Raw genomic sequence first — 17,826 nt, 5'->3', positions numbered from 1 at the left:
TTTATGTACAGTACATATGCTTGTGTCAGCTGTCTAATGTCAATCATTTGTTCGATGATTGTTCTGTATTCTGTATTATAATTGTCATTAACATTTGAATTTCTTCAAATGGAAAATCTGCTATTTTATAAAAATTAGGATTAGCTAAAAAGCCCTAAAACCATGACCACAAAATAAGAACAAGCCCAAAAAAACACAACCCTCAACTCAGTGATATTATATGCGACTACAGAAAAAAAAAGCCCACAGTCGCTTATAATGCCCCACACTTGGCACACTTGTTTACCTGTCTTTTCCCCCTGAGTCGCAAAGCTGTGGCATCACAACAATGTGACTGGACAGTTGCAATGATGGTCCTGGCGCAACAGTAGATATAGTAGGAACGACAGCTACACAGCAATATCAGATTATGCTGAGGTACATATCCTGCAGGGAGGGCAGATCAGCCTTGTGGGTGGAAAGTACCATCCCCACCAGAGCAATTATCAAACCAGGCTTTAATTCCTGCGGTGAGGATGCTCTCCAATACTCCAGAATAGAAGGCTGGTGAAAGCTTGAACTTTTCAGCTGCTTCAGATGGTACAGCTGATGCCTGGCTTTAGATATCAGAGTCAGTATATGATTGGACCAGGTAAGGTCATCAGAGATGCAGACTCTGGGATATATATTGCTGTTCCCCTTCTGGGATCCCTTTATTGATAGGGATGCATGCACTGGACTGCTTACGCCTAAAGTCCACCAGCATCTCCTTGGTCTTACAGGTAGTATTACATCAGACTATCCACCTTGCCCACGTAGGCCTTCTCTTACTTTTAGGAAATCAGGCCAATCACAACTCTGTCACCTTCAGATTTTATTTGAGCTGTCCACACAGCCATGCCAGTACAAGGAGTACAGCAGCAGGATCAGATCACAGCCTTTGCTGATGGTGACCAGTTGAATAAACCAGCACACTAATAAAAATTAACACCATGTCCTTAAACTCGCTGACGTCATCACTGCTTGAGCTAAACATCTCCCAGCATCTCAGTGCTTTCCAGACCAAACATTGTTTATACAGAAGAGTAAGGAGAATGGAGTTATGGTCTCATCTTATAAATGGCGGGAGCAAAACAGATTTACAGAACAGACAATGAGTAACAACGATCTACCATATTTGTACCCCTAGTTGGGCTTGTAACATGCTGATGCATGTTTGGGGTTTTCCCTGTTAAAATCACCAGTCACCATAATGACGGCATCCATGAGTCCAGAGGGATGTAAATCGTGGTGACAATGGCACAAGTGAACTCATGAGGCAGATAAACACACCATCTATTGTTTGTCATAAAACAGACTCCACACCCCTAGATTTACTGGCTTCTTCCATTCTGTCAATCACAAATTGTAATTTCTGTCCATGTGTCAATACACAGTTAAAGACTCCAGCTGAGAGACCACCTTGTCCGGTACTTGGGGGTTATCCATGTTTCTGTAAAACAAAGGATGTTGCAGTTACTGATGTCCCATTAGAATGTGATCCTTGCCCTGAGTTTGTCCAACTTACAGTATTCACCAATGGATGTTGGCAAGCAGGATACTGGGCAAGAGTGGACAATGTGATAATGATAAATGGACTGGATTTATATAGCGCTTTTTACCAAAGTGCTTTACAACGTACGCCTCACATTCACCCATTCACACCCCGGTGGCGGAGGCTGCCATGCAAGGTGCCAACCAGCTCACCGGGAGCAATTTGGGGTTCAGTGTTTTGTTCAAGGACACTTCAATGGGGATAGAAAGACCCGGGACTCGAACCGGCAACCCTCTGGTTGCCGAACGGTAGCACTACCTCCTGCACCACCATCACCCAATGTACACAGCCCCTTACTCTGCTCCAGGCTCCTGCACGTGTTTTGTATGGTCATACTGTCGTACAATATTGTTGCTGTTATGTAGTGTGAAATGTGAAAATAATAAAAACATTTAAAAAGTTTATTGAAAAATTTGGAAGGAATGACCAAGACAGAATCTGGACATTTTGTATCTTTTGTAAGTCTTTGTAAATTACCAACTGAATACCGTTGGCACAATATTATGGAATCTTGGCATGGGTGGGTCCCCATGATAAATCTTGCCAAGTGGGGGGTCGCCCACGATAAATTTTGCTGAAAGACAATACTGCAGTATACTGAAAATATTACTGTAATAATATCCAAGCCTACCGTACGCCCTGTCCCCAGCATTCCAAAAAATTCTTATTATAAGACCAACTTGTCTCTGTATAATCAGGTTCACCACACCTGCGCTTTCATCTGCCACCACTCTGGCTCAGAAACCTGATTAAATTCCACCATGATAAATTTCGCTGAGTTAAATGCATAATATTACACAATAAATATTGCCATCCAGTGCCCAGATTGCTACCATGAAATTTGCCAAGTGAGGGAGTTGGCGACTAAATAAATATATATTAACTTTATTTTACAATATTCAGAAAATCATTTCACACCCCACAGTTTGAGAATTATCTGGGAATAAATTATTATTTGTGGATCAATACTACCCTCGACAGGACATGCACTGAAACCATCCACTCCTGAAACCAAGCTATGGGGAGGTATGTCAACGGTGCATCTTAGAAAATATTTTCTATAAGATTAAAGGAGGTTCAGATTTTAACATGTTAGTGTGAGAATGTAATAGAACTAGTGCATTACTTTAACTTTCCAGCAGGTGTCGCTGTTACAGAGCTAACCCGGTCTAAAGAGCATGTAGGTGCTTATTCGGTTTCCAATCTTGTGGCTACACTCTCTGGCAGCCCTGCAGAGATGGGCCCCTTTTATGTTTTATTGAGCTGTGACTCACTGTCACTCTGTTTTTGTTGCCCTTGGAGGGTGAGAATGAACTTCCCTGACCTCCCTGCATCGGCCCTTGAAGCGAGACCGTCGTCCCCTTTTTTCTCATCCCATCATCATCACCTCCTCCTGGAACATTCTGCTTATCTTCTCTCAGACATGGTGCTTTGGAGTGTCATACTTGTTTTTTGTTTTAAGTACAGATATAGCATAGTGTACCTGGAGATTGATGCGGCCTGAGAAGGAGAAGAGGGTATGTACACCATTCCATTTCCACAAGGGGGCTGTGTGCATGACCACACAGACACAGCCCCAGCAGCCAGACAAGGATCTTCCTGTGGACTATTTCTGTCTTCTTGTGTGGTTGCGTGATGTACAGTCTCACAAACAATTTCTCTCGGGATAAAAAAAGTTTTCTGATTCTGATTTCTTTATACAGTTTTTTCACGTAATTCCACCAGCACACATATGTGTTCATGCATTTGTGCCTCTTATTCATTTGAATTAAGATGTTGGAGTTATATATACTTGAGAAAATCAGAAAAGAATGGAGTTCTCACCTGAAAAGTGAGGTTATCTGGAGCTGATGGCAAAACGAGAAGCCGGGCGCTGACCGTCTCCTTCTGAACTCCTTCTGAACTTTTTTATAATTGCTGTTGAATTTTCCAGCTCACACTTTCCCAGCATCAGCTGATAAAGCGCAGACACCGCCAGCTGTCTCTTCACTAGAGTGGCGTTTCACCTGAGATCATGAGTCTAGTGAGCTTGTTAAGAAACCCACTGAAGCTGAAGTGCTGCTGTTATGCGTCTCTTTCTGAAGCAGTCGGGAAGGGAGAAGGACCACCCTTCATTTCAGGGTGAGATGATTAACACTTCCTATGTCTTACTGCAAATCCCTTTTTTAAAGTAATTTCTGAAGACAGGGGGACACCCAGTCATGTACACAGTCACACACTTTGGGTACCAGTTCACCTACTCGCATCAAACCCATGACCCCATCAACTAAAGTACTATGACATACAGTGCTCACAGAAATTCTTGTGACGTTTGCTTAATTCAGTAAAAATATTGCAGATGTACTGGTTTTATAACAAAAATCATTACTTCATTCATTTGTTTAAAAAATACATATTACATTAGAAATTAATAAAGTAGATCATTCATTTCAAGTACTAATACATTGAAATCCAAATTATAGTTCTAAATGAGCTGTTCTGGGTTAAAAAGTTCACTGACAAGCATCATTGGGTGCATTTTAATTAGTTACCTTTGCAATAACATAAAATACACATATTTATGTATAGTATCCCTTTGGGAGTCCATGACTATAATTGCAATTATTAGCAAAATGGTAAGACTAGAACTGAATCAGTCAAAAATAAATTTAACAGTTAATAAAAAGAAAATGTCTGGTGGAAGATATGTGCAGGCAGGTTAAACATTGATTGTCAAAGAACTTATGTTATGAAACCAATAAATTTGCAACATTATTAGAATTGGAGATGCTTGTACATTCTTTTATTTCCTCACAACTTGATTACTGTTAATGCTCTTTATACAGGTCTGAGTAAGTCCCCTCTCTCACGTCTCCAGTCAGTGCAGAATGCAGCCGCTAGAGAGTGATCAATGAGAGTGATCATATCACTCCCATTCTGCACACACTGCACTGGCTCCCAGAGTTTTATAGAATTCACTTTAAAATTTTAGTACTTACTTACAGAGCCTGACATGGACAAGCTCCTGAACACCTTACCTGTTTGCTCAATCATTATACAGCTTATCGGGCTCTTAGGTCTGGACAACAGGGCTTCTTAGTTGTCCCACGTACTCAGCTAAAAAACCATGGGGATTGTGCTTTTCAGTCTGTGGCACCAAGACTGTGGAACAGCCTGCCTTATGGTCTGAGTCTGTTGATTCTTTTAAAAACAACTGAAAACATTTCTTTTTAAACAGGCTTTTAATCGGTGCTGAGTAGTTCCTGTTTGTTTTTATTTTTATTGGTAATGTCTGTGTTTTGTTAGTTTTGTTCCATTTTGTATTGGATTGTTGTTCAGCGCTCTGTGACCTTTGTCTGAGAAGGGCGCTATATAAATAAACTACTACTAATTATTACTGAATTAAGCAACTGACTCAAGACTTTCTGTGAGTACTATCTATAAAACCCATCATACCTACATGGAGAATTCCTGTTTAGGAGACTTTATTAATGTGTGTCCGCAATTCACAGCCCCTATAAAGTGAAGAACTTTAATATTCCAGAAATCGTTATCTGCGGGTACGGTACCTTCAGATTGGAAGCATGCTAATATAACACCCATATTCAAAAAAGGGGATAGAAGTAATCCAGCAAACTATAGGCCAATCAGTTTAACTAGCATTACTGGAAAAATAATGGAAGCTATAATCCAAGTGAAAATGGTACATTACCTGGATGCAAATAACATTATAAAGGATAGCCAACATGGATTTAGGAGAGGTAGATCCTGTTTAACGAATCAACTTGATTTCTTTGAGGAAGCTACAAATGAAATTGATCACAAAAAGGCCTATGATGTGATCTACTTAGATTTCCAGAAGGCCTTTGATGTTGTCCCCCACAAAAGGCTCTTGCTAAAGCTCAAAGCTACAGGGATTTTAGGAACTGTGGCAGCCTGGATCGAAAACTGGTTAACTGACTGGAAGCAGCAAGTAGTTATTAGAGGCACAATGTCACAGTGGACCTGCGTTCATAGTGGGGTACCGCAGGGTTCAATGTTAGGACCACTATTGTTCCTAATTTACATTAATGATATTGACACCAATACATACAGTAAACTGGTTAAATTTGCAGAAGACACCAAGGTGGGTGGTGTAGCAGATACTGATCTAGCAGCAGAGAGGCTACAACGGGATCTGGATTTAATTAGCGACTGGGCTGATACTAGGCAGATGAAATTTAACACAGATAAATGTAAGGTAATCCAGGCAGGGAGCAGAAATATAAAGTACAGATATTTTATGGGTTCCACTGAAATAAAGGTAGCTGATTACGAGAAAGATCTCGGTGTGTATGTCGATGCTTCCATGTCCCACTTTCGCCAGTGTGGGGAAGCAATAAAAAAAGGCCAATAGAATGTTGGGTTATATCTCTAGGTGTGTGGAGTTTAAGTCAAGGGAGGTGATGTTACATTCATATAATTCCTTGGTAAGACCCCACCTAGAATATTGTGTGCAGGTTTGGTCACCATACCTTAAGAAGGACATTGCTGCCTTAGAAAAGGTGCAACGGAGGGCTACGAGAATGATTCCTGGTCTTAGAGGAATGTCTTATGAGGAGAGGTTAGGTGAGCTGAATCTGTTTAGCCTTGAGCAAAGGAGACTAAGGGGGGACATGATCCAGGTCTATAAGATTCTAACGGGTCTGGATGCTGTTCAGTCAAATGGCTATTTCAATATTAGTTTAAATACTAGAACTCGTGGTCATAAGTGGAAATTAGCGGGAGAACATTTTTAAAAAAATTTGAGGAAGTACTTCTTTACACAGCGTGTAGTTAGAGTATGGAATAGTCTTCCTGCTAGTGTAGTGGAAGCTAAAACCCTGGGTTCCTTTAAATCAGAGCTACATAAGATTTTAACAACTCTGAGCTATTAGTTAAGTTCTCCTCAAATGGGCTTGATGGGTCGAATGGCCTCCTCTCGTTTGTTAATTTCTTATGTTCTTATGTTCTAAACAAGGTTGTGAAGTGCAGCTTAACACTGAGTGTTATGCCCTGTAAATCAAAATCAGAGGGGTGGGGCTGACCATTCGGGATGCAGTGTTTACATCAAGCCCTACCAGCGGACACTGGGGATATTGCATCTTGAGTCTATTACCCTGTCTTGTTTTTCTCTCTAACTGGAGTGTGCAAAGTGACTGCGTGACAATACGTGCTTGTGCACGTTTGCCTTTCAGCAATTCTTCCAAATGCACAGTAGCTTTTTTTGCATAGTGAACTGATAACCAATCATCTCCCTTGCAGTTGAAGTGGCCGAGAGCCATCAGCTGGCAGCCACGGTGATAAGAATGACGTCTGTCCTTTTCAGTCTCATCTCACAGTCAGACACCGAAGGTGGGAAAATCTCGTTCTTGTTTATAAGCCACTTAGCTGCCTCGCACATTCAGGAACACTAAGCACTGTCCCCTGACGTTAGGATATCTCTGAGTAGTAGGCTCGGGTGATCACACAAGGATTTTCCTGCTAAGTGGAATTGAACTGTTATGGCATTCCATAGATTGCTCTCAATAACCCTCTGCAACCGCCCCCCCCCCCCCCCCCCCACCACCATGCACCTACCTAATCAAGGCCTCTTTGCTCCATCCCTCTGTAACCCGACTACGAATAAGAGTGACCTGATTACGCATATAGATTACAGTGGACCAGGGTCTAGGTTCGTAGGCAGGGGTAAGGATAGGAGAGTCGGACACAACGAGTAGCAAGAGCCTCAATTAACCTCATATAACAGTATATTTTAGAAAATGGTTTAACTAGTGAATGACAAAAATTACATTTTACATAAAATACCAAAAAAAATTATGTTGATGTGTGCATTTACTTCAAAAATAATAACACATTATTTTTTAAATAACTTTTACGCACAGACCACCATAGAGTCCTGTTTGGGGTCAGGACAATGCATTTATTGGGTTTTCTGTACAATATTGTTTATCTGATGTTTTTTAGGCTTTTGAAGCTATCGTCACTTTCATATACTGTATGTCATACTGGAAGCCTGGTTTTTACAAAGCATGTGTGACAACACTCGTTTGATGGTGTTTATGCTGATTTACGCAGAACGCTTAATGAAGTCACATTAGAAGAAGAAAACGACAAGTCGTTTTAAGTCAAAATGAAGTCCTTTGCTTTTTATCTCTCTAAATGGTGAATTTGAATCTTAGGGAGAGCGAGCATGTAAAACACTGGCATCTTCAAATTTCATCCTTAAAGGTATTCAGAAGTAATTAAAAAACATAATCAGACCTACATAGCAACATTCGCGTCACTTATGCTGCTTCAATAATTCATTTTTTAAATGCAAATTACACAGAAAATTTGTGCGAATGTCTCATTAACAATTATTCTGCCCATGTGTTTTATCCACAAATTCAAATACGTAGAATATAGTGCTGCCTGACTTAACTGCAATTATTGTTCAACTTTTTGATCTATAAGTGCTAATGGAATGCAGAAGTGGCCCGGTCACCATAGTAGGTAGGTAAGGACCATGCACTGATTACAGTGCATTGTGGCACCCACCACATGACAAACCATCTCAGGGATGAGAATTGGAGTGCAACCATACAGTGGGTGATCAGCACCACAGTAGTCTGAGTAGACCAGTGTGAGTTTTTTCCCAGTGGCTATAGTGCCAATCCTACCACCAACCCCCAAGTTATTCCCTGTAAGTTGGAAAACCTCCTTATAGGGCTTTATGTAGATTAACATCATATCCAGGATGAAGCACTTGCAGGATAAGGGCCTTGCTAAAGGGCCCAACAGAGTAGAATCATGCTGGGCATTCACAGGATTTGAACCAGCAGCCTTCCAGGTACTGATACAAATCCTTAGCCTCAGAGCCACCACTCCACCCAGGGTGTTAATGTAATATACTCTGTATCTATAGTTTATTTTCCCCCTGCTGTTTCACTTTTTTCATTGGAAGGTGCTCGATCTGGGGACTCTGTTATTCTGCTGGGGGACTTTAATGCTTACATGGGTAATGCAACCTGGAAGGGTGTGATTGGGAGGAATGGCCTGCCTGATCGTATCCAAGCGGTGATCTGTTATTGGACTTCTGTGCTAATCACAGTTTGTCCATAATGAACAGCATGTTCGAGCATAAGGGTGTTCATAAGTGTACTTGGCACCAGAGCACCCAAGGCTGCAGTTCGATGATCAATTTTGTAATTGTGTCATTGGATCTGCGTCCATATGTTTTGGACACTTGGGTGAAGAGAGGAGCTGAGCTGTCAACTGATCACGACCTGGTGGTGAATTGGATCCAATTGTGGGGGAAGATGCCAGATAGACCTGGTGCACCTAAGGAGTTGGGGACATGTGTCCTAAAGGGGCTATGTTCTGGGACAGCATTGTTGAGGCGTTGGTGCAGAACTGTTTCCGTAAGATTGCCAGTCGCGGAGGCAATCCCCAAACCCACTGGTGGACACCAGCGCTAAAGGGAGTTGTCAGGCTGAAGAAGGAGGCCTTCTGAGCTTAGTTGGCTTGTCGACCCCGGAAGCAGCGGACAGAAACCGGCCCGCTAAGCAGGAAGCAGCTTGGGCAGTTGCTGAGGCAAAAATTCAGGTGTGGGCAGAGTTTGGTGAGGCTATGGAGAAGGGTTTCCAGTTCACCTCCAAAAGGTTCTAGCAAACCATTAAGCAACTCAGGAGGGGGAAGCAGGACTTCACCAATGCTATTTACAGCAAGAATAGAGAACTGTTGATCTCAAGTACGGATAAAGCTGGGTGGTGGAAAAATATATCGAGGATCTCCTAAATCCCATTGATACATCTTCCTCAAAGGAAGTACAGCTGAAAGACTCAGAGGAGGACTTGCCCATCTCTGGGGCTGAGGTCACTGAAGTAGTCAAACAACTATTGGGTGGTAGGGCTCTGGAGGTGGATGAGATTGCATGGACATTGGAGAAAGTGCCTTTGGATTGGCAGACTGGGGTGGTGGTCCCAATCTTTAAGAAAGGGGACCAGAGGATGTGTTCCAACTTTAGGAGGATCACACTCCTCAGCATCCCTGGGAAGGTCTAAACCAGGGTACTGGAGAGGAGGGTCTATCCATTGGTCAAATCTCAGATCCAGAAGGAACAATGCAGATTGCATCCTGGTCGTGGACCACTAGACCATCTCTTCACCTTCACAAGAATGGAGGGCTCATGGGAGTTTGCTCAACCAGTTGACAAGTGTTTTGTGGACTTGGAAAAGGCAAATGACCATTTCCCTCAGGGGGTCCTGTGGGGGGTGCTCCAGGAGTATGCGGTATGGGGTTTGTTGTTGTAGGCCATCAGATCCCTGTACAAATAGAGCAAGAGTTTGGTTCACATTTCCAGTAAGTCAGACTCGTTCCCAATGGGTGTTGGACTCCACCAGGGCTGCCCTTTGTCACCAATTCTGTCACCAAAACTTTTATGGACAGAATTTCTAGGTATAGCCATGGGGTGGAGAGGCTCCAGTTCGGGGGCATGGATGGCGTTTTTGCTTTTTGCAGATGATGTAGTCCTGTTGGTGTCATAGGGCTGTGACCTGCAGCAGGCACTGACGTGGTTTACAGCTGAGTGTGAGGCAGCCGGGGTGAGGATAAGCATCTCCAAGACTGAAACCATGGTCCTCGACCAGAAAAGGATGGATTTCCCTCTCCTGGTGGGGGAAGATTTACTTAAGTATCTCAGGGTCTTGTTCACGAGTGAGGGAATAAGACAGCGGGAGATCGACAGGCAGATTGGTGCAGCATTGGCAGGGATGCGGATGCTTACCATTCTATTACGGTAATAAGAGAGCTGAGACAGAAGGCAAAGCCCTCAATTTTCGATTATTCTCGCGATTATGTCTCTCGGCTGGCCTGGGAGCGCCATGATATTCCCCCTGTGGAGCTGGTGAGAGGGAGGTCTGGGCATCTCTGCTTAGACTGCTGCCACCATGACCTGACCCCAGATAAGCGGCAGAAAATGGATGGATGGATGGATGGTTTCACTTTTTCACTGTGTACACTGTGAACTTACTCAGCCTTTTTCCCTTAAACAGATAGTTAAAAATACTGTTATCCTGTTTCATGTTGTCGCACTTTAACAAATATTTGTCAAATGCTGTCATATTTGTTTGATGATAAATTAATAGACCAGCAATAAATTGAATGAAGTTGAACATAGTTGCAGTGTATTTTAAACTGATTTAAAAAACTTTTAAACTGCTTGATAAAATAACTTGATTGAATATGCAATTTTTAAAGAAAATGAATTGACTGTCAGCAAATATATACTGTACACTTGATCCATAACATTAAAACCACTGACAGGTGAAGTGAATAACATTGATTATCCTGTTACATTTGTCACGCCCTGCCCAGCTGATATTCCCGTTTCCTTTCCCAGTCATGCCTGTTTCATATTAGTGTAAGTAAAGTCCCTTTGTTTGATCCTTCCACCTGCCTTCAACACCCTCACTTCCCAATCGTGATAACAATGGCACCTGTCAGAACCTGTCAGAGTACCCATGCTGACCCCCGTGCATCGCTGAAGATGCCAACAATGGACATATGAGCCTTAGAACTGGACCTCAGAACAATGGAAACAGGTGGCCCGGTCTGATGGGTCCTGTTTTCTGTTATATCATGTGAATGGCCAGGTGCATGTACATCATTCACCTGGGGAAGAGATGGCACCAGGATGCACTATGGGAAGGCGGCAAGCCGGCAGAGGCAGTGTGATGCTCTGGGCAATGTTCTGCTGGGAAACCTTGGGTCCTGGCATTCCTCTAGATGTTACTTTGACAAATACCACCCTCCTAAGCATAGTTGTAGATCAACTACTCTGGCAATGGTGTTCCTCTAGCATTATTTACCACCAGGAAGAAATATTATTGATCTTTATAAAGTCTTTGCTCATACTATTCTCCCATTGTCTCCCACTAACACTGATCTTTTTCCTGATGGAAGTAAAACTTCTTTATGTATGGACTGTTAAAATAAAATGTCCAATTTTCCCAAGTGTTGATTTATTGATGGTAGTGTACTGTCTGTACTTCTGTTTGGCTAAACCGCTTCCTTTTGGATATATTTAGTGGTTTCTTGGGTTTAATGGTCGATCAGTGAATGCATGAACCCTGTGTACTGTAATCTGTGGAATGTGACACCTTAGGGTCCTTTGTGGAGGCTGTCGCTGGTAACATGTGCATCGAGCCAGGAAAACATCCAGTGCTGATAAAGTACTTCAAAGGGCTGGGACAAGGCTGGAAGGCAGATGTTCAGGTTCACTGTGTCCCAGGCTGTCCAACAGTGAGGGACTCAGACTTGGGTGGGATTAGGAGGAAGGAGGAGGACTAAGAAAATAATGTGGTCAAGGAGAACCTTGAGGGAAATCCATTAAATGACCATGTTCTCTTTCTCCTTTCTCTCTGCCTCACTCTCTCTGCCATGGCTGTAGATAAAATTAGCGCTGCCTGCTGACAGGATGTGATGGGATGTCGGTAATTGGCCATTGTCAGTTTGCTGGTGACAGTGCAGGTCATGATTACCATTCTAATTACGTAGAACCTGGTGGGAGGGGGGCATGGTCATGTCTCAGTGGACTCCAGTCACATTAAATAAGCTCAAAGGAAATTAATCATCAAGTCCACAAAGCCCCAAATGGGAAAGAATGGAGTGTAACAGAGCACTGACATGTGGGTACTGCATGATGGATCCCTAGACCTTCTGACTTTGGATAACATGAGAGAATGAGGGGGAGGGTGGCGTCCAGGTCAGGTAGAAGTTGTGTGCATTGATACCTTTTGCCTGTTCTTTACATGTTTTGTATTTACATTGTTCTTGTCTAATCCAGTCTCTCCTGGTCACATGGTTCTATTTACCAAACCACCAAGGATTTTCCCACCCACACCAAATGTTTTATATGAAATACAACAACACGACTCCATCCATCAAATTATGTATTTCATTAAAGGTGGTGATACTGACCAGCTGACAGCGAGCTAACTGACAAAGTGAGAAGATATTTTGTCAGTGAACCTTGGCAAAAAAAAAAAAAAAAATCAGTTGGAACTGTACGATTAGTTAACAGTGTCATCGACAAATAGAATAAGATGATTTGTCATGAATTGGAAGTCTGGGTATGGTGCATAACCACCACTATTTTCAAGGCATAGAATCTCTATTGCACTTTACAATGCAGATTAATTATCAGAAGATAATTATTATAGTTTCAGTCTCTTTTCTGACTGTTGGAATGTCTAAGAGGAGGAATCAGTAGACTGATAAGGTACGAGTGTGGCGTTGATTTGGCCTGGCCGGCTGCCCTTCCCTCGGCCTCTGAGGGTCCTGCCCTCTTCATCTCACATTCCTGCTCACCCCGAACCTTTTGTTGAATCTGGGGGAAGGCATGCAGGTCAGGCCAGATAAATATAGCACCAAAGTCTGTGTCTGACAGGAGAGAACACAGCCCACATTATGCTTGACTCCTCCATGAATATGTGACCTTTAGGGACTGAGCTCAGAACCCAGTCTTGCACATACGGAGATTCCTCCTAGGAAGCCTGACCCCTCAGGATTGGACACTCCAACGTCACGGCTCAGTGGCTTTACAGTGTCTGTCATGTTTTGGAATGATCCCTGTTTTTTTGACGGTCAATATGTTTATCATTTGTGTCTAAAAAAATACCAGATACAAACACACCCTTTTCATGCTTATTTGTCATCTCTGGTACTGTGTAGGTGTCCACAGTGCTGCTGAATTGTTCCTTTGGCTCTAGTGATTCACTGGGAGCTGTTTTCCAACACTTCCAAGGTAAATATTATTATTATTATTATTATTATTATTATTATTATTATTATTATTATTATTATTAACCGTCTGGGAGTAAAATGTGTCTAATTTCACTTATAGAGTGAAAGCACGACGGATGATGAGGCAGACAAGCGCTGGAAAAGCACAAAATGGCTTAATTGATGCATGCCAACTGACATACACTGCCCACCAGGTTGACCACCCTGACTACTACACGGTGGGCACATGCATACACATTATTTACAACAGGTAATGTTAAATACTACACATGACATTACTGTACACACAATAACAGCATAATACATGATACACCACTTTTTGCATTATTTACACCTGGCATCAGTCCAGTGCCGCCTCATTGCCCGACGGACACCCCCAGCGCTACAAAATTACACTTATGCTGAGTTTTAAGCTCAAGTCAATGTGAAATATATTCTGATGCTTGATATAATAACAGCAGTTTGAAACCTACTGCCAAATTTATTAAAACATTATTATGTTTATTTATATTTTTATTGACATACAAATGAATCAATAGCACATTGCAAACAGACAAGCTGCCATGGAGTCCAGTAGGCATCCTATGAATACGCAGGTACAGTGTAAGCGGTATTGGAGCAAGAGTTACACAACAACTTCTAACAAAGCACAAACCTAATAAGACTATTCAAGGACCAGAAGTGCAACAAAATAGCAACATAAGCACATTCGGGGAACATAAAGGGGCATCAGGCTATTAGAGACTGTACCTGCCTCATTTATTTATCTGTATGTTTCACCTGTTGGTGTTATTAATGGCAACAAGTTTGGTGTCAATAGTCCACAAACCAAGAGCAACTGACCGTATGTTCATGAAAAAGCACAGCGGGCATGTAGCGACTTGCCCAAAAATCAAAATACCAAAAATCGCTGAGTAAGGGAGTGTGGCACCGTAGAATGTGCATCCAGGACCACTAAAGTAAAACAAAATTCATCCTTCCGTGCTGATGAGCTGGTGACTATATCCCCCATAGCGACATTAATCACATGACATAGCTACCATAAAGCATGAGGTAAATGAGCAAAACAAATACTCACATCCATGAGTCCATTCCAAGACACTACTGACCCACTAATCTCATTCACTCTCAAAGGCTATATTTCCACAACTAAGATCAAGTTAGAAGCTTTAAACCACACAACAGGCTCAAAGCCCTTTAACCGAACCTTCCTGCAATGTCCTACCAGCTTGGTAGCACAGAGGTTGTGGCAGAGGGCAGCAGATTCTGACCCCTATGACTCTATAAGATTCTGCTGCCTCTCTGCACCCCTGCACATGGCTCTCAGAAGAGCTTCAGCACCTCTCTTTTGGCCATTCAAATTCATACCCTCAGATCATTTCTTAACTTCCCCCGTGGATGTTTCTCACAAAAACATGAAGAAACAAAGGATCCCTTACACTGGCCTCCTCACCCACTACATCACTACGGGCGTATACTTGCAATAATTTTAAATAGACCCTTTCCTGTTGGCAGGGCAGCTTGTTGTGAGGTGATGGACCTGCAGAACAGGCATCTGAAGTCGGGCAGGTAAGTGTCCATGCCAAGATCTGCCACACCTCCCTCACAGTGTCTTACTAAAGCGTGATCCAGCATGACCAGTGTGATCCAGCATGATCAGTGTGTTCCAGCATACCATTCTGATATCTTCCTCACCACCCGGCTGAGCTGCTGTGTGTGTGTAATACCGTTATGAGACCTCTATGTATATACCTACGGGTTTCCTCTAGGCCAGAGTGTCTGAGTTGTGTTGATTCCAGCACTCTCTAACCTAAGTGAATGCTATTAGAGGATGTGCTGGAAGTACGACCTAAAAGGACCCTTTAGCAGGATCCTCCGTTTGTCTGAAGAGTGGGGCCCTGCGAAGCCCCGGCTGGGGGACCCTACAGCAGACGGACCGACAAAACAGAAGGAGGGCAGATTTTGCTGGGAGGTGAATATAGAAGAAGCATGTCACAGATATGGGCGCATCAGGAGACACGTGGCTTTGACTCTGCAGCTTTTATCCCGTGTCATGCCCATTGTCTGTTTATCCCTCAGGCTTTTTGGAAGCTCTTTCACTTTGAAGGCTAACAGGTTAAAATATGTTTGAATCTCATTGCATTTGAAATCCACACACTTTATTATCACAACCAAGGTATTATACTAGGAGTGGAAATAACTGTGATATTCAAAGCTTCCAAGTATATTGTTATTGTACTATAATGAATTAATATAACTATATAAAATTTATATTGCTATACTTTTTCCATGTGCTCTGAAGCCAACAGATAATTATGACACTGTTGTAAGGAAATTAATTTTGGATATAGAGCTTATTATTAATAAAAGTGACAAAATTTCAAAACACGTGAAAACTTCCCTGGACCTTAAACTGTCTGTCTTGGATGGTTAAACAACTAGTTTCAGCTCAGTTCAGCTGTGGTATGATGAGTGTGTCCACATGTGTGCATCGATGGGCTCCATCATTCAGGCCCGGCAGACAGCTGGAGATGTGGATGCCAAAGCCAAGCCGGAATGGTGGGGCGAGGACAGCACTGCACATCTCACCTTCTTCCCTGTAGCCTCAGTCTGCCAGGCTCTGCCTGCAGCAGCCCAAAGAAGGTGCAGGGATGAGGAGAGTGAAGGGTGAAGGACGGGCTCTGCAGAGGAGCTGCCTGCACACCCGCACTCTAAACATGCAGCCAGCAAAGGGCAAAGATGTCAAGAGGCCATCCAGCTTGAAAGAGAAGTTGTCAAAACAACAATGCAAGGTGCTGAACTCCCGGCTGTTCTCATTTTCAAAAATGCCTTATCTACTGTACGTTTTCAAACTCTCAAGTTGTACCTTGTGTTCCATGTGCTTATCATGCACTCCTCATTTGCTTTTTTTCAGCAGACGAATATAAAAGGGACAGTTCGCTTCCATGTAGGTTTTAAACTTTAACTGCTTACCATATGAAATAATAAAATGTATAAAGTAACCAAACAGCCGCGAAGAAAGGAAACAAGAATGAACTGTTTCAGACATTGAAGACTTGCAGTTTGTGGCAAAATTAAAAACAAATACTTAAGACTATGATTATTTGGCAGGTTTACAAGCGCCAGTAGGTGGAGCTGAGGGCGAAATTGTCATGACTTATTTCCATAACTCAAGAATGCTTGTATCATTTAATTAAGTGATTTACTTAAAATTTTACTACCGTAATAGAGAGGCGGAAGAAATTATGCGCAGTTAAAATATAAATCATACAGCAAGCCCTCCCAAGCAATAGTCGTAGACACAAGCCAACCGAAAAAAGACGAAAAAATAGGAGCCTGAGCCGCGACGAGGGTCTATTTCTAGATGCGCGTTCTCGGGCGCGACGTTCTCGAGGCGACTCTCTGCTTTCTGTCACCGGTGTCAGCTAGCGGCTTCCCCCTGTGGCCCCCGCGGCAAGCTGGAGAGGAGAGGCGGAGGTTCTGATCGTCACCGCTTCCTCCTTGATGACCTATCCACGCTCCAAGTCTCCCCTTGACTTTTTAATTTTTTAATAAGTGTTTTTTGTTTGTTTTTGAGGGCGCCGTTTCTTCTTCGCATCTAACAGCGTTTCCTGCATCTGCACCCAGACACGCACGTGTTTGATTTCCGCATTTTGTTTCAAAGTCTCCAAGTTGTCTTGTCCGTGCACCGGCTCGAGTCTCCGCTCCTGGATGCCCAGCCGCATTTACTCACATTCGCCTCCGTCTAGAGTGAGGACGTTGCCTCACCGGCCGGCACGTGCCTAATGGTTATTTGTGTCGTAATATGCATTTAATTTTTGTTTATTCGAATTCTTTTGTTCAAATAAGCAAGGAATAGTGTGCAGTTTGATGCGCGGGATAGGCGCAATCTTTCTTTTGCTCCAAGATGCCAGTGAGACGGGGTCATGTAGCGCTCCAGAACACCTACCTGGACACCATTATACGCAAATTCGAAGGGCAGAGTAAGTAAACGTGATTTTATTTCTCATTTAATTTATAAAGCAAACTGGTAAAAACTGTGCGAAGTTACTGCTCCGGTCCATCTGAGGGAGATGGCGTAACCGGCTTGTTTTGCAATTCTTGGAAGTACAGATGCAATGGGATTCGTGTAGTTGTAATATTAGTCATATTTTGTGATTTCTAAAAATTAATGGTCATTTTTAAACACCGATGTTCCCGCCCCCATCAAATGCGCTGGCTCGCCTGTTGACTTATGAATATTCAGCAACACGAAAATTTCTTTTAAATAATTAATACACTGATTATCATTAAACTTTCGTTATAATAGGATGAAGTCAGCGAAAATGGGACACTTTTTGATAAATGTTAAAAGTGTATCTAAAAACATATATCCACATACAGTAGTGCTGTTTAATAAGATTGAACCGGTCTCTGCTGTCCTTAACCACTGTTAATAGAGCCAATATAGGTTTTAATAAAAAGATTCA

At 42.6% G+C, this 17,826-nt stretch overlaps 1 protein-coding gene and 1 long non-coding RNA gene across 8 annotated transcripts in view; both read left to right on the top strand.

Annotated features, from left to right (window-relative positions):
* Positions 1-13,063: 13,063 nt before the first annotated feature.
* LOC140581665 (uncharacterized) lies at positions 13,064-15,658 on the top strand. The gene is made up of 3 exons (XR_011984791.1): positions 13,064-13,197; positions 13,286-13,358; positions 14,873-15,658. It is a non-coding gene; the product is annotated as an uncharacterized lncRNA (long non-coding RNA).
* A 220-nt stretch (positions 15,659-15,878) lies between these two features.
* The window catches only part of kcnh6a (potassium voltage-gated channel, subfamily H (eag-related), member 6a), a 56,563-nt gene continuing 54,615 nt past the window's right edge, over positions 15,879-17,826 (top strand). For 2 of the 7 annotated variants that reach the window (XR_011984790.1, XM_072705114.1), the window contains exon 1: positions 16,192-17,340. Coding sequence is in view for 5 of the 7 variants with exons in the window: in XM_072705109.1 (XP_072561210.1) it covers positions 17,265-17,340 (76 nt within the window). In the remaining 2 variants the exon portion in view is untranslated. Of the gene's footprint in view, positions 16,150-16,191; positions 17,341-17,826 lie in introns of those variants that run through there. The other 5 variants (XM_072705113.1, XM_072705109.1, XM_072705111.1 and 2 more) reach the window with 5 other exon arrangements.

Source organism: Paramormyrops kingsleyae, chromosome 22, assembly GCF_048594095.1.
Source record: "Paramormyrops kingsleyae isolate MSU_618 chromosome 22, PKINGS_0.4, whole genome shotgun sequence".
Classification (NCBI taxonomy): Eukaryota; Metazoa; Chordata; class Actinopteri; order Osteoglossiformes; family Mormyridae; genus Paramormyrops; species Paramormyrops kingsleyae.
Note: the sequence above shows the minus strand (reverse complement) of the source record. Positions and strands in the feature narration are given on the sequence as shown.